At 36.3% G+C, this 24,107-nt stretch overlaps 1 protein-coding gene across 1 annotated transcript in view; it reads right to left on the bottom strand.

The window, feature by feature from the left end:
* Positions 1 to 9,307: 9,307 nt before the first annotated feature.
* LOC107597179 (tudor domain-containing protein 3-like) overlaps positions 9,308 to 24,107 on the bottom strand; it is a 35,660-nt gene continuing 20,860 nt past the window's right edge. The window contains exons 11-12 of the mRNA XM_016288133.1: positions 11,734 to 12,566; positions 9,308 to 9,680 (exon numbers count right to left, since the gene is read on the bottom strand). Coding sequence (XP_016143619.1) covers positions 9,525 to 9,680; positions 11,734 to 12,566 — 989 coding nt within the window. The 3' untranslated portion in view covers positions 9,308 to 9,524. The remainder of the gene's footprint in view (positions 9,681 to 11,733; positions 12,567 to 24,107) is intronic.

Here is a 24,107-nt window from a genome sequence, read left to right as displayed (position 1 = left end):
GCTGAATCTACTATAGTGAAGCCTGTTGCTTGAAATGACTGAACTTCAGCACTGAAATTCATCAGCAAGCTGTTGAACGTCCATTAGAGTCGAGTTTCATGATAAAATGCCGTCAAAGACTGCGTTGAGTGAAGAATGAGACTTTAACAAAGACAAACGATCATCGCATTTTACACTCGGATGGATTTCACTGCCGGCAAAAGTGAAGTAACGAGTGGAAGCGTATAAAAGTGTTTATCCTGAAAGTGTAAATGGCATTCAAAACACGTTATTTCCATCAACATGTAATAGAGTGAGTGTACAAGCATTCAGTTAGAATAACACACAAATATATTTTAGTAATGAAGTACATCATTAATTCAGAAGCTTGGCAGCTCGCGTGGTTTCAACACACCTCGGATTCTGCAAATGCCATTTTTAATCCAATGTCATTGTTGTGGGTCGATGTGCAAAACTGGTTTTCGCGGCTCTCGCCAACATTCCTCGTCCACCGGCCAACATGTAAATCCTGCGTTAGCAGAGAAACGAGAACATGAGCGTGTGGTTGTTCTGCTTTTAAAGGCAAAACACACTGGTTATGCAAACCACCCTCTGCCAAAATACTGACTTTCCTTCATCTCAAACCAGATCCTTCAATAATTCTGACACAGAATCATGTTAATAAAGCATAAGCCTGCAGATCCATACTTTCGATTTTCAGCATAAAATATGGATCACTTTGCAGGTCGTTCTGGCCAAAAACTACACCAAGAGAAGCGATAAGTGCTAACTCAAGTAACCTTGTAAACTCGTACAAGTACAGGTCAAGATGTGCAGTGAGTTCAGAAGATCATCATCCAGACGCCCGACCTGCAGATCATTAACCTTCCTCGTCTCGTTATTCATAACATGGTTATGGTTAACTAATTTTTAAAGAGATGACTTTGCCCTAAAATGGTGAATCTTACAAGAACATGAAAATAAAATAAACAAATTAAAATCAAACTCAAATTAATATTAAAAAATTTATAATAAAATTAATTAATTTAAAAAATAATAACAAAAATACATTTAATTAAAATAAAAGACTATTTAGCTTTTTTTTTTAAAGGCCATTAAGCTTGTTCATTGAGACATTCATGCACACATTTTTGTCTCAAATTCTTATTACTGCAATGCATAATAATAATAATAAGAAGAAATAAAATACATTTCACATTTTATCACTATAAAATGCACAGAATTTCATTGTTGTTTCAGTTTAGTTTGTAATTCCAATTATTTATGTAATTATGTAATTTCCAATTATTTTTGATCTGCATAAAGCCAGTAAAACAAATACTATCATGTTTAATAAATAAATTTAATTTAAAAAAGAATAGATACATTTTGGGACCATTATGTTTTCTTAATGCATTCTGACATTATTTTGTGTACATTTTTCCATCAAATAATTATCAATGCAATGCAAAATTATACAAAGAAAAAGAAGACAATTTAAAAAAAAAAATTTTTTTAAATAGTGTAGGATATCAGACCGAATCAGACAATCTAAGATTTGGTCAAAACCGAGTTGAGGCACGAGGAGTCACAAAAATTCCACAGAGGCCCAAGACAACAGGATGTCATAAATCAGACCCTAGCCCTTCTGAAGCAAGCCTAAACCTAAACCCCTGTCACAGAACAGTTTTCAACATTAACACAAAAGAACACATTGACAAGTCCAAGGAGATTGTCAATTTTGGGGCAAGTTATCAAGAATAATGGTCTGGGATTTCACATTTTCATTCTCTTTAATTATTTCCTCTCTCTCTCTTTCTGAAAACTTGTGTGAATGCGTGTGTTCATGTGTTAGATTAGTTTATATGTCTTAGATTTATCCAATAAAGCCTTATTTATATGGAAAAGAGAAGTATCTTGTGTTTTGTGCTCACAAGTTAATGTCTTAAACTGCCGATCTTGTTACATGTGCTAATTAATAGTGTTTTCACTATATTTTGGATATAAATATCCATTGCAGAATTGATGTCATACGGCTCGTTCACTGACTCGCAGGCCGTCTCAGTGATCCGCCGTAAAACAGTGATTCTGTCCTAATTCCCTTGCATATTAATGGTGGAGTTCCCTTTAAAATCTTAAATGATTTCCTTTGAGCTAAATTATTGACCTGTTTCCCTGACAATAGTCACAATTTTATTACTACAATATGCAAAGATTTGTTTTGTTCCATTTATGTATGAATGCAAAATAAGTAAAAATAAACAAACAATAAAAAACATATAAAAATTACATGAAATTACTGGCATACATTCTTTTATTACTAAAATAAATATTATTGTTGTTTTATTAACATAAAGCCAGTACTACAAATACTATTATACTTAATAAATATAATCAATTATTTTTTTCTGCAATAAATAAGAATGTGTTAAGAATTGTATTTTTTGCCCAGAATTTTTTTGTTAAGAAAAAAAAAGTAATGCTCCCAAAACCAACCTTGATTTCATCTTTATATCTTTCTTTCCTTTAGATTTTGTAGGTAAACACGACTCGGACATATACTTGACAGGTTTTATGAGATCTTAATTCAAACTAAACGTCACTAAAAATCGCTGCAGATTAGAAGCTGCTACATTAATTTCATTGTAAGGACCACAGTGAAGCGCAAACATTCTGGCACTTTCTTCAGCTCGCTAAATTAACGCATTAGGAGCCACAATGGTGGTGTAAAAGTCTTCGTGGGAGGCCACTGGTTTTAGATGAATTAGGAAAGCAATATCCCACCATAAACCGCTGGAACGGCCCCTCCTCTGTCTGCATCTATACAGCTCCGCTCAACTGGACCAAACTCTCCCAGCGCCTCACAAACTCAACCTGAGACGCACAAATCTCTTGTGTCTGTGTCCTTTGCACTTACGTCTGCCCTGATGGCCTCCTGTCCCACAATGCTCCTCTGTTCCGGGGCCTTCCCGCGAGAAGCGCACATAAAGGGCACTGAAGCCTATATCACAAGGTTCATATAACACTGTGACCGAAGCTCAGGGTCTCCAGAAAGAGCGAAGTGGTTTCCTCACTCGTTCCCCTCTCTGTTCATGCCGCTTATCGGGTTCCAGACTGGAGCTATGAAAGAGAAAACGACATGAGAACAACGGTGGGAAAAAAAGAGAAAGAATTGTTAGGTTAAAAGAGGAGGAAAATCACTTGAGAAACAATGTTATTGAGCAGATGTTGCTCGCTCGTGGTTCAGGAGAGGTTTAAATGAAGTACCAACCTTGTTTCAGAAGCTTCTTCTTCAACAAACAAATCAAATAAAAAAATTAAACGTATTAAAAATGGAGCTTATTTTTGGGACAATATCTTTTTTTTTTTTTTTTATAAATAATAAATTCAATTTAGCATGTTTTCCCCTCAAATCCTCCCTGCTGCAATACAATAATACAAAACAATAATAATTAAATAAATATTCATTACTGCAATATGCATGATTGTTTTCATTTGTTTATTTTTTTATTTTTTGAAGATTGGACTTTTTTGTAATTACAATTATTCACAAAAACTAAAATAAATAAATAAATAAATAAATAAAATAAAACAGCATTAAAAACATCAAGCTTGTTTTGGGGAATTTCATACAAATTTAGCAGGTTTTCTCCCTACTGCAATGCAATGATAAACAAATAAATTAATGCACATTGCATTTGATTTTTGGAATTATGAAATACTGGAATTATTTTGTAATACTGCCATAAAATGTAAATTTTTTTAGTATAAAGCCATTAATACTAAATGCTAATAATCAAAAGATGTTACATTTAAATAAACCTTTAAAACAAACTTGTCTCAAAAGTTGTTCAAATAAAATAAAATAAGAGAAAAAAAGAGAACTTGCTGAGAAATATTTATACTGACATCTGGACACAGTGTAATGAGTGCTGATGTTGAGACGTAGAGGACAGCACTCTTTCTGGAATGACAGAGCGAGAAGAATGAGTCTGGAGAAACTGCACGTACCTCATGAGTTATTTCCAGGACAAACGTGGAGTATGTAGATAAAACGTCTCCTGAGAGACTCAATATTATTTTTACACAGAGATTATCATGATTGAATGTTCAAATGATGACGTGTTTAACACAAAATCCAAAACATAAACTGATAATCAGAGGGAAATGAAGGTCGGGCTGTTCAGATTATCACACTGCGAAAACGACGTTTTTTTGAAGTTGTATATAACACAAGGATTACTAGCACGTTTTATGAGTACATTTACATTACATTCAGCAGACGCTTTTATCCAAAGCGACTTACAAATGAGGACAATAAAAGCAGTCAAAACTAACAAAAGAGCAACAATATATAAGTGCAAATGACAAGTCTCGGTTAGCCTAACGCAGTACACGTAGCAAGGTGTATACATATATATATATATATATATATATATATACAGTGGGTACGGAAAGTATTCAGACCCCCTTAAATTTTTCACTCTTTGTTATATTGCAGCCATTTGCTAAAATCATTTAAGTTAATTTTTCTAGTCTGTCCATTTCAAAACTTTGTTTAATTTAATGTTATTTGGTGCTTATTTGAATTATGTGTGACATACTAGCAATTATTTAGCTAATTATATATGTAAAAGATAAATAAACAAACAAACACACTTTCATTACTGTAACATGCATAAGTGTTTGACTGGACAATTTTGGAACATTAGAATTGTTTGTAACTCCAATTATTCTCAATGAAAAACTGTTTTTAGAAATTACTAGCACAAATTAAATTAAATTAAATTTGTTTTTGGGACCATTAAATTTTTTTTCATACAAATTCAACTTGTTTTCTCCTCAAATCCTCCCTATTGCCATGCAATAAAACAAACAAACAAACAAACATTTTGATTTCTGTGATATGCATGCACGTTTTGCTGGATTTTTTGTTTTTTGGGAATAATAGAAATGTTCGTAATTCCAATTTCTCTTAAAAAAAATCTGTATAAAGTAAATTCTAAATATTAATAATCATTAGATGTTAGATGTTTAAATGAAGAACAAACATGATCTCAAAAGCTTCTTCTAAAACCTGAAATAAGATAAACCAATTAAAATAAAGGTTTTAAAGTAAATCTCAGACAAAGTAAATCTTATTTTCAGTCTCTCCATCATTCTGTGTGCAACCTTGTCTCAAAATTTTCTTTAAAAATAAATTAAAAATTTAATAAATTATTTTAAAGCATTAAAAATTGAAGCTTTTGGGGGACCTTACATTTTTTTATACAAATGTAATGCTTCAGCTATGTGTGACCCTGGATCACAAAAGCAGTGTTAAGTCGCTGGGGTATATTTGTAGCAATAGCCAAAAATACATTGTATGGGTCAAAATTATTGATTTTTCTTTTATGCCAAAAATCATTAGGATATTCCATGAAGATATTTTGTAAATTTCCTACCATAAATATATTAAAACTTAATTTTTGATTAGTAATATGCATTACTAAGAACTTAATTTGGACAACTTTAAAGGTGATTTTCTCAGTATTTTTATTTTTTTGCACCCTCAGATTCCAGATTTTCAAATAGTTGTATCTCAGCCAAATACTGTCCTATCCTCCTAACAAGGGTCCAGGGTCACATATATACTCCGCTGTGTCAGTCACATAAGCTTATTATGTTATGCATTTTTAATCAAATTTTGTGCACTAAAAGGTCTCAACTTTTGACAGTCTCACCAAAATAATAAGTCAAGAAAGAGATTGTGGTTGATATTCAGTTAATTTGATAAGGAAACGGAAGTCGAGCTGCACTGTGACACAGTATTCATCACTATACTCTGTTGCATAATGCACACAACTGTAACACATCATCCAGGAACCTTATGCATTCAGAAAAACCATATACTATGCACAATAATCATGCTGCAAAAATTAAAACAGTAAGGTAAGATGCTATTCCACTTTTCAGGGAGTTTCACCCGAGTTCACCTTTCACTTTAACATCTGGTTTCCTTTGACATTGTCTTTTGTGCTCAGAATGCAAGAAAAACTAAAACCATTCACAATCCAACCACTTCACTAGACCTCAGAACTGAGCTTTATAAACAAATCTTCATTCATGTCTTATAAAGATTCAAGTTCAGCAAGTTTGAAATGATTTGCTGGTAAACTGTGTCACTGTCGCCGCATGAATCGCACTGATTTCACAGCTGCTTTCTCTGCTTCAATACAGTCTGATGTCCACCACTGCTCTATATATCATTCATACAGGAAAATATAATGTACAGGTTTGATGAGGAGAAAGAGAGCGTGGTCAGTCGGTTTTAACTCTGACTGATGGTGCTGTGACTAAACTGTAATGAAACTGATGTTTTAATGCTTTTGAGGAACTGGGTCTGAGAAGAAGCGAGAACCAGTAGCCTACTTAAAGTCTGACAGTCGGCCGAACGGCTCGTTTAGATTTACTGTCTCCTAAGAAATACAACAAAAACACTTCAAAATTGGTGAGCGACAGATGGCAGGCGGCACATTTAAACCCTGATAAATATTAACTAGTAGCTGCTGTTCGGTGTCCGACTTTGTATGCAAACAGCAGCATGTCAGACCTAATGTTTGATTAAGTATCAGGTGTATGCAGTTTGCAATGCTTAAAGGAATAGTTCACTCAAAAATGGATGCTCTGCAGTGAATGGGTGCCGTCAGAATGAGAGTCACAATAATCCACACCACTCCAGTCCATCAGTTAACATCTGGAGAAGACAAAAGTTGCGTGTTTGTAAGAAACAAATCCATCAAGACATTTTTAACTTAAAACTGTTGCTTCTGGGTAACACACGAGTCCATAATAACGCTTCCTCCAGTGAAAAAGTCCATCTCCTGTTGTCTCTCATATCAAAAACCCACATATTTGTTTAGAGCTGTTTTAGTTTGTAAACTGTGCTTGATCTGTGCAGATTTCTCTCCTGATTCAGACTAGGCCACTTTTTCACTGGAGGAAATGTTATTAGATTGTGGACTCATATTTTAGTTGGAAGCAACTGTTTGACATTAAGAACGTCTTAAATATGGATTTGTTTCTTACAAACACACAGATGTTAACTGATGGACTGGAGTGGTGTGGATTACTTGTGGATTACTGTGATGTTTTTATCAGCTGTTTGGCCTCTCATTCTGACGGCACCCATTCACTGCAGAGGATCCACTGGTGAGCAACTGATTTCTCCAAATCTGATGTAGAAACAAACTCAATTTCATCTCAGATGACCTGAGCATGAGGACATTTTCAGCAGGTTTTCACTTTTATGTGAACCATGCCTTTTAAGTATAGACACTTTTTGTAAACGTTCGGGGTTCAGACACACTCTCTCCGTTTAAATCTAGATTAAAGACACATCTCTTCAGCCAAGCATTCACACAATGTATCTCATAACCTTGTACCTCAGTTATATCTGATCAAACGCACATCATCATTCTTTTGCTTAGATTAAACGCATTATTTTTTGCTTGGTTGGAACAGCAGCTACGTTCATTTTTCTCTATTTGCTTCTCTGTTTCTGCCTAGGATTTACACAAGCTTGAGTCTGGATCCAGAACACCTGAGAAGAGATGATGCAACCCCTCAGAGGACCTCAGATGATGCCAACCCTGAAACAACATACAGAACTACCACATTTTGCTATAAGTTTGATCGCAGCATATAATCATTGCTGTTGATAGTGTTCACCATCTGTTTGAATACATCATTAAATGATTTTTACTGTACATTTCTGCCATATGGACATCACCTTGAGATAGTCACCACTGATAAGCTACTCCTAAATATAATGTAGAAACTTTCATTTTCTGTGATGCTGCTTTGCAACGATTTGTATCATGAAAAGTGCTAAACAAATAAACGTGAATACAATTGAACTTTTCAATGTTAAAATACTTTCTCGTATGATAACTAAGCAATTCGTAGTGGAAACAAGCACTGGACTTGAGCGAACAAATGTGTATAAATCATTCATACAGCAAATTGAATGTGGCAGCTTCATTTAGGAACAATTCACACGATAGACATTATGTTTGTGTTTTAAGACAAAAGGCTCGTTCCCCCCCAAGAACAATAATTCTAACAATAAAGTTTTAAACCTGATAAACGATAAAAACTTTGACATCCAATCATAATCTACTCTATTCCAAAGAGCTCGGGCATTTAAAGGGATAGTTCACCCAATAATGAAAATTCTGTCATTAATTACTCACCCTCATGTCGTTCCAAACCCGTAAGACCTTCGTTCATCTTCAGAACACAAATTAAGATATTTTTGATGCATTCCGAGAGCTCTCTGACCCTCCCATAGACAGCAAGGGTCCTACCACGGTCAAGGTCCAGAAACGTAGGACATCGGTAAAATAAACCATGCGACATCAGGGGTTCTACCGTAATTTAACGAAGCTACGAGAATACTTTTTGTGCGCAAAAGAAAACAAAAATAACTACTTTATTCAACAGCCATCCGCGTCACCATGGCCCCTTTTGGAGAATATCCACTGAACGTAAACAACGTATGCTGTTCTATGTCAGCCGCACCACACGGATACGTTGCTTACGTTCAGATCAAAATGTAAACAATGTAGAAAACGACACCGCTGACTCAGAACAGCATATGTTGTTTAATTAAAGAATATTAATGACAGAATTTTCATTTTTGGGTGAACTAACCCTTTAATGCAACAGGCAACACAAACGCAGCGTGCACGCTTAATTTAAACAATGATATCGTGTGTTGGTGCGGACGCTAATATCTTCATCGTTATATTTGTCGTTCTTGGTGTGAACAGGTCTTAAAGGGACAGCTCACCAAAATTTTTTAATTCTGTCACCATTTACTCACCTTCAAGTTGTTCCAAATCTGCACGAGTTTATTTTTTCTGTTGCACACAAAAGAAGATATTTCGAAGAATGCTCGTAACCAAATAGCTGATGGTAGCCATTGACTTCCATAGTATGGAGAGAGAGAAAAAAACAATGGCTAGCGCCAACTGTTTGGTGAAAGAATTTACATTTATGGGTGAACATTATTTTGCAGTATTTTGCTTTAAATACTGCCAACAAATTCAAAGTATCAACTGCAAAAAAAAAACAAGAAAACAAAAACAAATGACGCATTGAGTTTTGAACAAAAGAGCGTAGTGCTTTTATAATAATTAATATCAAGTCCTTTACAAATAGTCACCGTGTACAGCAGCCGTTTGCATGGCAAGTTTCAGAGTCCAGAATTCATCAATGCAACGTGTGCTACAAGCCCTTACGGATCCGGCTCCCATGCCGGTGCATTGCTGCATTACACCCAAAGTGCTTTACAATCATATGAGGGGGTCTCTCCTCAGCCACCACCATAAAGAAAGAAAGAAAGCAAGAATATTTAAAAGCACCATTTCTCTCACTTTGGTACAATGTTCCCAAATGATATGGTTGCTAAAAGAAAGTATTTTAGAAGGCAGCAAATTATTGAACAGCCTTCACGTTGGCACCCGTGATGCTTCAAAATGCTCTAGGTTTTGTAGCAGAGCTCAAGGCTTGGAGCTCAATCTGTTGCTTACCCACACATCCATGTGCAGAGGTTTGATATTGTGAAGCAGAACTTCTTCGCAGTTGCCGTAGTCGCTGAACACAACCACAGCCGTGGATCCAGACGGGTGGATGGCGTCGATTCTCGCCCGATAAAACTGCCACCAATATACAAAGATGTTTTTCAAGAACACAAAAGGGGAAAATGCAATAAAACTGTACAAAGTGCAACAGTCGTGGTTCAGGAATTAAAAGCTCCATTCATTTTCCCCATAGGGAAATTGATTTTCAATGCTAAACTCTTAAAGATGGCTACAGTGCCGCGCTGCAACTTTTGATACAATGGGAGTTGATCTAAATATAACGCTATAATCAACACTTTTAATTTAACTTTCATTAGTTAATCTTGTTGGCTGTTATAGTAAGAAGAGTTCCACATGTAATGCTCATTTCATATGCAAAGATGTTAGCCAATCACAGCAGTGGGCGTTTCCACTGAAGTCTCCGAGCAGACACACCCCTCCCAAAAGAGCATTCAAATCAAAGGCTAAATTCAGGGTAGAAAATGAACATTTATATCTAAATTATGAAATTTTTGATTAACAAACTACACTAAGATTATAAGCTCAGCTCAGGAAACATTATGAACTAATAATGCATTTCATGACCCCTTTAAATCTTGTTTAACAGCATAATTCCTGGTGAAAAACTACATTATCCATGATCCTATACAGAAAAGTCGGTCTGCAAACTACTTAATTATGTAAATGTATATACATATTAGAGGTCGACCGATGTATCGGTTTTGCCGATTAATCGGCACCGATAGTTGATTGCCGGAACTATCGGTTATCGACAAAAATCCATGCCGATAGTTTTCCGGGCTGCGTCCGTTGCTGGAACGGCTGAGAAGGGTCTGCTGTCATTATACAGTGCGAGAGCGGCCTCTAGTGGTTGAAATCACTGACAGCACGTGCTATTTGTTTAGACACGTGATACTGCACGCTGAACAGAGCGGGAAACTTCAGACGCGGATTTAAATGCAGCCGACAGAAAATCCTGCCGCGCCACAGAGTGCCATTCACATAGTTTTCCTTTAAATTACATTATATTGGTCCCGAACCGTTGTTAATGTACATAACGAATTGTGTATTGTGCATTTTCAGCAAAACATTTGTCTTTCTGTGGCTCTAATAAAGTCTGTGTGCTTCATTTATAGAGCTATAATATAGGTCGCGCTCTCTTTCCGTTTGCTACATTTTTTTAAACACCGAACTTCAAACTCATCCATGCCAAATTGTTAATTCTTGAAGTAAACTTGTGTCCGTTTGGTGATTAAATAAACTGTTGCTCGAGATGAACGCGATGCTTCCGGAGTGTGTGTGATACCGGTGAGTTCTCCTAGACTCAGCGCTGTGCTTTTATTTTGATTAGATAATCATCAAGTGTTCAAGAATAGAAGCAGTTAAAGTCTGAGAGTATACATACAATATCCATATGTATATAATTTTAATGCTATAGCCTTTGTGTATATATTTAAAGATGTGCATCTTTAAGCATGACTGTTGAAATGAAATGGTAACACTTTAAAATAAGAGTCCATTTGTAGCATTAAGATTAATGAAAGCTGTGTAATGAAAGCATTGTTCCTTGTTAGAGTGTTAATTTCAACATTTACTTTTTTTTTTTTACTACTACTACTAGTGGTTCAGTACTGTTTTTGTTAAAGCACTATTTTAGTTTTTGTTCAGTATCAATTTTAAAACGATCGATTACTTAATCGGTATCGGCCAGTGTGGTCCAACCTAGCTATCGGTATCTGCAAAATCCACTATCGGTCGACCTCTAATACATATATATATGCATATTTGGCAATAAACTTCAAATATACTGTTTGTATAGATCGAACACCGATTTTAAAAGAACAGTTTTATCTCACCATTGCTTTTAAATCGACTGTCATTCGCAAAGCATCATGGGATTGTAGATTTTTCTTCAATAAAGCCATTAAGTACACAATCTTTGTCATTTTGTTTGATTTAAAAAATTTTTTGCTTCAAATAAAAGTTTGTAATGTTGTGATTCACCTTGTAGTTGGTTGGTTTGGTTCACAGCTTATAACACTTTAAACAAGACTTTCCCTTTGAGAAAAATGAATGGAAAAAACCCTTCCAGAACCGACGCCACTTAAAAATAATGCAAATGACTCACCTTATTGTCTTCCCAGTACAGCGCTAGACACTGGTCACCAGCTCTCCAGTTTACGTGATCATTTGTGTCCGCCGTCTCTCTCTGACCTTTGATTGGTCCGGATGGTTTCTTGGGGGCGGAGTTATGCATGTTGGTTTGTTTTTGAGGCGGTGCTGAAGACTGCAGCTTGATTGGACCGGTCCGTCTGTGTTCTAAATCACCATTAGGGAGCTGCGCGTTTGAAAACCTGCCCACTTTGATGCACTGACCCAATCCAGCGTCCGGCGAAAAGTCATTTTTCGATGCATCGTGGGAACGCTCAAAGTAGCCTGAATTCGGTCTTTCCAGCTTGCCTTTCCTTCTGTTGTCCTTCTGATCCGAGCCAGCAGGATTTGAGGATTTGGGTGCCGCGGATCCATTTGATTGGTTTTTCCTAAACGAAGCAGGTCCTGTCCCATCCTGCTCTTTCAATCCGCCGTTATGTGGTTCCTGCTGGAAGCTTTTTGACCCACTATATTCCTTTCCATAGCTACCCTGCTGTTCCCTGGACTTCCCCATCGAGGTGTATGTATGTCTAGCATCTTGAGAGTCGTTCTTCCATCGCTCTGATCCTCCTCTTCCCGTTCGCTCTTCCCTGTCCCTCCATTTCTGCGGCTGGGAGACGCTGGAGAAGGCCGCGCTGGGTTTAGGAAAGTCTCCGTCCTTCTGGAAACGTGGAGGCCTGTCGTTTCTCTGCGAGCGCCCCTCGTTGCGGGAAGGGTGTTTGGACTGGGCAGCATCTCTGGACATTTGATCAGTGCTGGGGAAAATCATCTTATATAGATGGTTTTGTAGTGAAGGTTGGTTCTTTGACTCTAGAGGGTTAATTATGAGAAAAACAGTAAAGCAACTGATTACAAATTGTAAATGTTGTAAAGGCCTGATGAAGAAAAACGTGTGAATGAGTGGTGCAGTTTCATTTACTACCTATAATATCAAAGCAACAGTAATAATTAAAACTAAAACTATTTTTAAAGAATCTCTCACAATTTTGTGTTTAAATTTTAACAGCAAACATTTTTTAAGCATTTTGTTGCCAAAAAACCCAAAAAGAATTATACATTTTCACTTGACTACATTTTTAAAAATTAATTATATAGTTAATTTTTTTGCCTTCATTTGATTACCACCATTTTTGATAGTAAATCTGCATTAAATAAATCCAACACAGATTTTCTGAAAATATAAATATTTTATATTTTGTAAAAATGTTAATAAATGATTCAGGCTTTAAGAATTCAATTGATTAGAAAGGATTTTTGATCATAAAAAATGTATTACACCACTAAAATGGAATCCAGAAAAATGAAAAAGGGGGAAAATAAATGTCTTTCATAAAAATAACTTATTTAATAATAACTTATTCAATTTAACAACAAATTATTAATAGTATATTTTTATAAGTTTCACGATTTATTAACTAAATAATAAACCCTAAAAAATTTTTTTTGCTCAACAATAAATTGTTAAATTTAAAGTTTTATGATTAAATTAGTAAGACACACTTTTGATCAATTAATGTAAATTTAATGTAATCATTAAAAGAGCCTAGACAAATGAAAATGAGGGGGGGGGGGCTGAATTTAGAAACATTAAAACCTATTAACATTAATAACTGATAAAGTTATTACCTGCTATGCCAATCAATTAAATGGCACATTTCTGTATTTGCTCAGAAAAGACCATTCAGACCCACTGAAAAGCCTGTTACCTGTTGTTTCATATATTTTTAGTGTCTTGCACCATGAGCATCACAGCATGCATTTAAATGACCTTTTATGATGTGGGGAAATGCGGCAAAAGAACAAGCGGTAATAAAAGTTCATTCAAGAAAGCTGACAGTCTCTTCACAGAAATATCAACTTAATTGCAGGACACAGTGATGATGCAGGGCACTTCAAAAGCACAACTACAGTGTGTTTCAGGTCATTCTGACTCAATGCAAGAGCATGAATGTTAAAACAACAGCACTGAAAGAGCGGAAGACGACAAACCGTTTCTCCACATATTAGCCCTGTCTGTTTTCTCCTGAAGCCATATGTCAGGCAGAGCTTACCAGCCGCAGAGACTTATCTAAAGCTGACTAATAGAGCGCCTCCATTTGGGACTGGCCATCTGTTTGACGCCGCACAGTTCTGCAGCCCACTGGGACTTCAACATAAGACGAGATTAAAAATCCTGATACAATGTTCCCATTATTAAGATTGGTTCCATTGCAAATGCAGTAGGAATGAAGCAAATGATACAATCGTTTTAAAGCAATCATTTAGTCATTATTGCAAAATAAACTCCGATCACAACCTCAAAATGAAAAAGGGTCTTATGCTGAAGGGTCTATTCTGGACATAATAAGAATAAGAATAGTTGTTCTATAACTAGGGTTGGGTATCTTTTGAATTTTATCAATTATCAATTAAATTCCTAGTTTCGATTTCAATAAGTTAAAAAAATTCAATAAAAAAAATGAAGTCAAACATTCTGTTGCAGCTGAATAACGAGCAAAAATCAGCAGCCAACAGAACACTTACAAGAGGAACTTTTGCCTATGCTTTTAACAAAAATACCACAGCAAAAACAATATTATTTTCAAATATTAAAGTGTTAAAGACAAGTAAACAGTCAGTAATAAAATAGGAACAAACAAATCAATTAGCAATAGCATAAACACAACTGAACCAAATTTCAAGTACAGAAACTAATTAAAAGTTTAAAAGCACTGCAACGTTTTCTTTTCATAAATAAAATAGAGATTCATTCATTAAAATTAAAAAAGATATTCAGTCAAAATCAGTGAATGATTTTCTTTTGTTCTTTGATTAACATTAATGTTAGGCAGAGCGTTTATTAGGCTGCCGTCTCTTTAACACCGAACCCATGCAGATCTAAAAATACTGTACACGTGCATTTTCTTTCTCATCCATTTACGTTCACTTAAGACAAAAACAGCTCTTTATGATGATATACTGACGTAGTTTTCTGCATACTGGTCGATAAATATGAAAGTCGTCAGTTCCGGTTTGTTTTCAAGTACTTTCCAGGCATTGAATCCATGTGTCTGATATTCAAGTACTTTCAAGAAGCATGGGGACCCTGTACAAAGCTACAGGCAGTTGTTTTTATCAGGGCTGGAGCTAATTTTTGCAGTACAATGACCCTCCAAGTGCTGGATTTGAGGAAACCTGTTCTTTGTAATCGTCATTGAATTGACTGTAAACTTTATTTTTGTCCATCCGTTTCTTTTTCATTTATTTTGAAATTTAAATTTTATTTCAGTTTACGAAAATGTTTTTTGACCAATAGTTTTAGTCTTAGTTTTAGTTTCCGTTTACGAAAATAACCTTGGTACACAACCACCCTATAATGATAAAAACCCACCAAGTGTTTTTTTTTTTTTTATTATAATCTCCTAAAATCATTATCCCTTTCTCAAATCAAGCCATTCTCAGATTCCTGCCAGTGTGACGTCACACAGACCCAGGCCTAGTGCTGGGCGGTATGACCAAAAATTAGTCTCACAGTGTTTTTCAAAATTATACCGGTTTCACTGTACATGACGGTATTTTTTTTCACGCATGACCGGGTGTTAACCATATTTTCTACTGATTGAGAGAGGAAATACAGCAGTATATTGACTCAGAATGCACTATTTTACTGTCATGATGAGTGAATATTGTCAAAAATACCACACTAAATGGTGACTAAACACGACCCCTTTTAATACATGTTAACCAGGAGTCACTCATTTATAATCGCGTCATCGTCTGATAAAATCAACATGCATCTACACTAAAGAGTGGCTATGCGGTTGTTTTGGCTAGATTACTTTTTGTGTCTCATGCAGCGCACTGCCTGTGTCTGAGTAACAAACTAAAAACAACAACAAACAAAAAAGTGCATGTGATATTAACAGACGAACTACGCTCATATTTATAATTCTAAACAATCAGTAAGCGACAGGTGCTAGGAAACGCTGTTTTGCACTCATTTATTGAGGAGTCGGCTGCGGTGCTTCTCTGCCGCTCACTGCACAGAACAGACGCCGAGAGAGGCGACACTTCTCCGGGAAAGTCAGACCTCGCGTTTGCAGGACAGCACTGGCGAAATCTTCCAACTGAAACAGCTAAGGTTTATCCAGAAAAGTCGCTAGGTTTGTCAGAAGTAAACAGTCAGTAATAAAATAGGAACAAACAAATCAATTAGCAATAGCATAAACACAACTGAACCAAATTTCAAGTACAGAAACTAATTAAAAGTTTAAAAGCACTGCAACGTTTTCTTTTCATAAATAAAATAGAGATTCATTCATTAAAATTAAAAAAGATATTCAGTCAAAATCAGTGAATGATTTTCTTTTGTTCTTTGATTAACATTAATGTTAGGCAGAGCGTTTATTAGGCTGCCGTCTCTTTAACACCGAACCCATGCAGATCTAAAAATACTGTACACGTGCATTTTCTTTCTCATCCATTTACGTTCACTTAAGACAAAAACAGCTCTTTATGATGATATACTGACGTAGTTTTCTGCATACTGGTCGATAAATATGAAAGTCGTCAGTTCCGGTTTGTTTTCAAGTACTTTCCAGGCATTGAATCCATGTGTCTGATATTCAAGTACTTTCAAGAAGCATGGGGACCCTGTACAAAGCTACAGGCAGTTGTTTTTATCAGGGCTGGAGCTAATTTTTGCAGTACAATGACCCTCCAAGTGCTGGATTTGAGGAAACCTGTTCTTTGTAATCGTCATTGAATTGACTGTAAACTTTATTTTTGTCCATCCGTTTCTTTTTCATTTATTTTGAAATTTAAATTTTATTTCAGTTTACGAAAATGTTTTTTGACCAATAGTTTTAGTCTTAGTTTTAGTTTCCGTTTACGAAAATAACCTTGGTACACAACCACCCTATAATGATAAAAACCCACCAAGTGTTTTTTTTTTTTTTATTATAATCTCCTAAAATCATTATCCCTTTCTCAAATCAAGCCATTCTCAGATTCCTGCCAGTGTGACGTCACACAGACCCAGGCCTAGTGCTGGGCGGTATGACCAAAAATTAGTCTCACAGTGTTTTTCAAAATTATACCGGTTTCACTGTACATGACGGTATTTTTTTTCACGCATGACCGGGTGTTAACCATATTTTCTACTGATTGAGAGAGGAAATACAGCAGTATATTGACTCAGAATGCACTATTTTACTGTCATGATGAGTGAATATTGTCAAAAATACCACACTAAATGGTGACTAAACACGACCCCTTTTAATACATGTTAACCAGGAGTCACTCATTTATAATCGCGTCATCGTCTGATAAAATCAACATGCATCTACACTAAAGAGTGGCTATGCGGTTGTTTTGGCTAGATTACTTTTTGTGTCTCATGCAGCGCACTGCCTGTGTCTGAGTAACAAACTAAAAACAACAACAAACAAAAAAGTGCATGTGATATTAACAGACGAACTACGCTCATATTTATAATTCTAAACAATCAGTAAGCGACAGGTGCTAGGAAACGCTGTTTTGCACTCATTTATTGAGGAGTCGGCTGCGGTGCTTCTCTGCCGCTCACTGCACAGAACAGACGCCGAGAGAGGCGACACTTCTCCGGGAAAGTCAGACCTCGCGTTTGCAGGACAGCACTGGCGAAATCTTCCAACTGAAACAGCTAAGGTTTATCCAGAAAAGTCGCTAGGTTTGTCAGGATGAATATTCTATGGGAAAAAGCCGCTAAAAGGGTCTGAAAGTTGCTAAATCTAGTGCTAAACTCGCGCTCGTGTGTGTGAGACGCGGGAGCTGATGGCAGAAATGCGGCAAAAGAACAAGCGGTAATAAAAGTTCATTCAAGAAAGCTGACAGTCTCTTCACAGAAATATCAACTTAATTGCAGGACACAGTGATGATGCAGGGCACTTCAAAAGCACAACTACAGTGTGTTTCAGGTCATTCTGACTCAATGCAAGAGCATGAATGTTAAAACAACAGCACTGAAAGAGCGGAAGACGACAAACCGTTTCTCCACATATTAGCCCTGTCTGTTTTCTCCTGAAGCCATATGTCAGGCAGAGCTTACCAGCCGCAGAGACTTATCTAAAGCTGACTAATAGAGCGCCTCCATTTGGGACTGGCCATCTGTTTGACGCCGCACAGTTCTGCAGCCCACTGGGACTTCAACATAAGACGAGATTAAAAATCCTGATACAATGTTCCCATTATTAAGATTGGTTCCATTGCAAATGCAGTAGGAATGAAGCAAATGATACAATCGTTTTAAAGCAATCATTTAGTCATTATTGCAAAATAAACTCCGATCACAACCTCAAAATGAAAAAGGGTCTTATGCTGAAGGGTCTATTCTGGACATAATAAGAATAAGAATAGTTGTTCTATAACTAGGGTTGGGTATCTTTTGAATTTTATCAATTATCAATTAAATTCCTAGTTTCGATTTCAATAAGTTAAAAAAATTCAATAAAAAAAATGAAGTCAAACATTCTGTTGCAGCTGAATAACGAGCAAAAATCAGCAGCCAACAGAACACTTACAAGAGGAACTTTTGCCTATGCTTTTAACAAAAATACCACAGCAAAAACAATATTATTTTCAAATATTAAAGTGTTAAAGACAAGTAAACAGTCAGTAATAAAATAGGAACAAACAAATCAATTAGCAATAGCATAAACACAACTGAACCAAATTTCAAGTACAGAAACTAATTAAAAGTTTAAAAGCACTGCAACGTTTTCTTTTCATAAATAAAATAGAGATTCATTCATTAAAATTAAAAAAGATATTCAGTCAAAATCAGTGAATGATTTTCTTTTGTTCTTTGATTAACATTAATGTTAGGCAGAGCGTTTATTAGGCTGCCGTCTCTTTAACACCGAACCCATGCAGATCTAAAAATACTGTACACGTGCATTTTCTTTCTCATCCATTTACGTTCACTTAAGACAAAAACAGCTCTTTATGATGATATACTGACGTAGTTTTCTGCATACTGGTCGATAAATATGAAAGTCGTCAGTTCCGGTTTGTTTTCAAGTACTTTCCAGGCATTGAATCCATGTGTCTGATATTCAAGTACTTTCAAGAAGCATGGGGACCCTGTACAAAGCTACAGGCAGTTGTTTTTATCAGGGCTGGAGCTAATTTTTGCAGTACAATGACCCTCCAAGTGCTGGATTTGAGGAAACCTGTTCTTTGTAATCGTCATTGAATTGACTGTAAACTTTATTTTTGTCCATCCGTTTCTTTTTCATTTATTTTGAAATTTAAATTTTATTTCAGTTTACGAAAATGTTTTTTGACCAATAGTTTTAGTCTTAGTTTTAGTTTCCGTTTACGAAAATAACCTTGGTACACAACCACCCTATAATGATAAAAACCCACCAAGTGTTTTTTTTTTTTTTATTATAATCTCCTAAAATCATTATCCCTTTCTCAAATCAAGCCATTCTCAGATTCCTGCCAGTGTGACGTCACACAGACCCAGGCCTAGTGCTGGGCGGTATGACCAAAAATTAGTCTCACAGTGTTTTTCAAAATTATACCGGTTTCACTGTACATGACGGTATTTTTTTTCACGCATGACCGGGTGTTAACCATATTTTCTACTGATTGAGAGAGGAAATACAGCAGTATATTGACTCAGAATGCACTATTTTACTGTCATGATGAGTGAATATTGTCAAAAATACCACACTAAATGGTGACTAAACACGACCCCTTTTAATACATGTTAACCAGGAGTCACTCATTTATAATCGCGTCATCGTCTGATAAAATCAACATGCATCTACACTAAAGAGTGGCTATGCGGTTGTTTTGGCTAGATTACTTTTTGTGTCTCATGCAGCGCACTGCCTGTGTCTGAGTAACAAACTAAAAACAACAACAAACAAAAAAGTGCATGTGATATTAACAGACGAACTACGCTCATATTTATAATTCTAAACAATCAGTAAGCGACAGGTGCTAGGAAACGCTGTTTTGCACTCATTTATTGAGGAGTCGGCTGCGGTGCTTCTCTGCCGCTCACTGCACAGAACAGACGCCGAGAGAGGCGACACTTCTCCGGGAAAGTCAGACCTCGCGTTTGCAGGACAGCACTGGCGAAATCTTCCAACTGAAACAGCTAAGGTTTATCCAGAAAAGTCGCTAGGTTTGTCAGGATGAATATTCTATGGGAAAAAGCCGCTAAAAGGGTCTGAAAGTTGCTAAATCTAGTGCTAAACTCGCGCTCGTGTGTGTGAGACGCGGGAGCTGATGGCAGCGGGCGGGGGATATTTGTGGAGGTCAGTGTGGATGAGTTCTTCTGTGTCATCACGTTCTATTAGTTCTACAGCTTCAGTTTCTGAACTTTCACGCTTAGTAACACATGCAGCTGTTCCCTCACCACAGTGCAACACTGAAAAGGGACCCCTTTCAAACAGTGTCGCGTTCCGAATGTTGTTGTTGTATTGCGGTATTTTAAAAATTCATATCATAACAAAAATAAACACTGGTATTCGGTATGAACCGGTATACCGCCCAGCACTACCCAGGCCCGTCCCACGATTGCTGACTGACAGTGGCGTCAGTTTTTGGTTTTATCACAGCTCCACCCTGAGTGACTGTCATCAGTCCGCCATTGTTTCGATGCCAGAGCAGATGTAGACAAGAATGACTCCTAAGCGATTGAGGTGTTCTGTTGTTGGATGTAATAATGAACAAAGCAGTCGTCATTTACTCCTGACATCTGAGCCGCTGAAGACGCAGTGAATTACTTTTGTTTTTGAAGGGAATGCGCCCCCGATCTACCTAAATGTGTCTATGTTCGCGCGAATCATTTGTGATCCAGCTTCACCTACAGAAGTAGTAAGTGTAAGGTTTTTATATGAATCTTTGCAAATCACCGTTCCTAATAATGTGCTAGTTAGCCAGTTTCGCAGCTAAATGCGCCTGAAGTAAACAGTCTCTCAGAGAACTGCTCGTCACCCTGCAGAAGAGTGAAGTGAAGTAACGTGTGGCCAAGTATGGTGACCCATACTCGGAATTTGTGCTCTGCATTTTTCCCATCCAAGTGCACACAGTGAACACACACACACACAGCAGTGGGTAGCCATATACTGTACATGCTGTGGCGCCCGGGGAGCAGTTGGGGGTTCGGTGCCTTGCTCAAGGGTCTCACCTCAGTTGTGGTATTGAGGGTGGAAGGGCGCGCTTGCTACTCACTCCTAGGGCTGGACGATATGGCCAAATCGATACGATATAATTCCGATATCGATATGAACACTATTTATCTGAAATAGAAATCTTTTGTAACATTATAAATGCCTTTATCACCACTTTTGATCAATTTTAAGCATCCTTGCTAAATAAAATTATTAATTTCTTTCCCAAAAAATGTATAAAAATGATACTGAATGGTAGAGTGTATAATGTTACAAAAGCTTTTCATTTCAGATAAATGCTGATCTTTGGATCTTTCTATTTATCAAAGAATCCTGAAAAAAAAATTTACTCAACTGTTTTAAAAATCAGCATATTAGAATGATTTCTGAAGGATCATGTGACACTGAAGACTGGAGTAATGATGCTGAAAATTTAGCTATGCATGATCACAGGAATAAGTTAAATTTTAAAATCTATTCAAAATAGAAAGCAATTTTAAATAGTAAAAATATTTCAAAATTCTACTGTTTTTGCTGTACTTCAAAATCAAATAAATGCAGCCTTGGTGAGCAGAAGAGAATTCTTAAAATATAAAAAAAATACAACAACATTAAAAATCTTAGTTCAATAACTTTTGACTGGTAGTGTAGGCTGATTATTCTTGTAGATTGAAACAAATGTGCTTCAGCCAGAAAAAAGGGTATAAAAAGTGCTCCGAGTCGCTGCAGAAAACAAAACAAAAAAATCGATCAATAACAAAATCTGGAAATGTTGCTGGAGACCAAGGTTATTATAGTTTAGCATTTTTAAATTAGTTTCATTTTAATATCATTTTCAAATTTGCAATAAAATTTAGTTTCGTTTTTATTAGTTTCATTAATAATTTTGTTAGTTTTAGCTTAGTTTTAACAAAAATAAACACTGGTATTCGGTATGAACCGGTATACCGCCCAGCACTACCCAGGCCCGTCCCACGATTGCTGACTGACAGTGGCGTCAGTTTTTGGTTTTATCACAGCTCCACCCTGAGTGACTGTCATCAGTCCGCCATTGTTTCGATGCCAGAGCAGATGTAGACAAGAATGACTCCTAAGCGATTGAGGTGTTCTGTTGTTGGATGTAATAATGAACAAAGCAGTCGTCATTTACTCCTGACATCTGAGCCGCTGAAGACGCAGTGAATTACTTTTGTTTTTGAAGGGAATGCGCCCCCGATCTACCTAAATGTGTCTATGTTCGCGCGAATCATTTGTGATCCAGCTTCACCTACAGAAGTAGTAAGTGTAAGGTTTTTATATGAATCTTTGCAAATCACCGTTCCTAATAATGTGCTAGTTAGCCAGTTTCGCAGCTAAATGCGCCTGAAGTAAACAGTCTCTCAGAGAACTGCTCGTCACCCTGCAGAAGAGTGAAGTGAAGTAACGTGTGGCCAAGTATGGTGACCCATACTCGGAATTTGTGCTCTGCATTTTTCCCATCCAAGTGCACACAGTGAACACACACACACACAGCAGTGGGTAGCCATATACTGTACATGCTGTGGCGCCCGGGGAGCAGTTGGGGGTTCGGTGCCTTGCTCAAGGGTCTCACCTCAGTTGTGGTATTGAGGGTGGAAGGGCGCGCTTGCTACTCACTCCTAGGGCTGGACGATATGGCCAAATCGATACGATATAATTCCGATATCGATATGAACACTATTTATCTGAAATAGAAATCTTTTGTAACATTATAAATGCCTTTATCACCACTTTTGATCAATTTTAAGCATCCTTGCTAAATAAAATTATTAATTTCTTTCCCAAAAAATGTATAAAAATGATACTGAATGGTAGAGTGTATAATGTTCATTTTTCCCATCCAAGTGCACACGGTGAACACACACACACACAGCAGTGGGTAGCCATATACTGTACATGCTGTGGCGCCCGGGGAGCAGTTGGGGGTTCGGTGCCTTGCTCAAGGGTCTCACCTCAGTTGTGGTATTGAGGGTGGAAGGGCGCGCTTGCTACTCACTCCTAGGGCTGGACGATATGGCCAAATCGATACGATATAATTCCGATATCGATATGAACACTATTTATCTGAAATAGAAATCTTTTGTAACATTATAAATGCCTTTATCATCACTTTTGATCAATTTTAAGCATCCTTGCTAAATAAAATTATTAATTTCTTTCCCAAAAAATGTATAAAAATGATACTGAATGGTAGAGTGTATAATGTTACAAAAGCTTTTCATTTCAGATAAATGCTGATCTTTGGATCTTTCTATTTATCAAAGAATCCTGAAAAAAAAATTTACTCAACTGTTTTAAAAATCAGCATATTAGAATGATTTCTGAAGGATCATGTGACACTGAAGACTGGAGTAATGATGCTGAAAATTTAGCTATGCATGATCACAGGAATAAGTTAAATTTTAAAATCTATTCAAAATAGAAAGCAATTTTAAATAGTAAAAATATTTCAAAATTCTACTGTTTTTGCTGTACTTCAAAATCAAATAAATGCAGCCTTGGTGAGCAGAAGAGAATTCTTAAAATATAAAAAAAATACAACAACATTAAAAATCTTAGTTCAATAACTTTTGACTGGTAGTGTAGGCTGATTATTCTTGTAGATTGAAACAAATGTGCTTCAGCCAGAAAAAAGGGTATAAAAAGTGCTCCGAGTCGCTGCAGAAAACAAAACAAAAAAATCGATCAATAACAAAATCTGGAAATGTTGCTGGAGACCAAGGTTATTATAGTTTAGCATTTTTAAATTAGTTTCATTTTAATATCATTTTCAAATTTGCAATAAAATTTAGTTTCGTTTTTATTAGTTTCATTAATAATTTTGTTAGTTTTAGCTTAGTTTTTATTTTGTGAACACATTTCTATTTAGTTTTTATATAGTTTAGTTTCAGTTTTAGTTTTAGTAATTAAAGTTTATTAGATTTAACAGATCACTTCCAGAGCGCAGGCCAAAGAAAGACTTAAGCTAATTTAACCTTAGCGATGCAAACGTCTAGCGACACCAAATTACAGCATGCTGAGATTGATTGGATGGTAAAAGTATACAAATACACACCAAAATGAAGCAGTCATGCCTTTTTAAATCTACACAAGTTGCGCTTACATTATATGTAAAACGCACTAGACTGAATGATAAATGTGTGTTGTGATATTTAATTTGAAAATAAATGTAGCTAATTTCTTT

Source organism: Sinocyclocheilus grahami, unplaced genomic scaffold, assembly GCF_001515645.1.
Source record: "Sinocyclocheilus grahami isolate Dianchi unplaced genomic scaffold, SAMN03320097.WGS_v1.1 scaffold229.1, whole genome shotgun sequence".
Lineage (NCBI taxonomy): Eukaryota > Metazoa > Chordata > Actinopteri > Cypriniformes > Cyprinidae > Sinocyclocheilus > Sinocyclocheilus grahami.
Note: the sequence above shows the minus strand (reverse complement) of the source record. Positions and strands in the feature narration are given on the sequence as shown.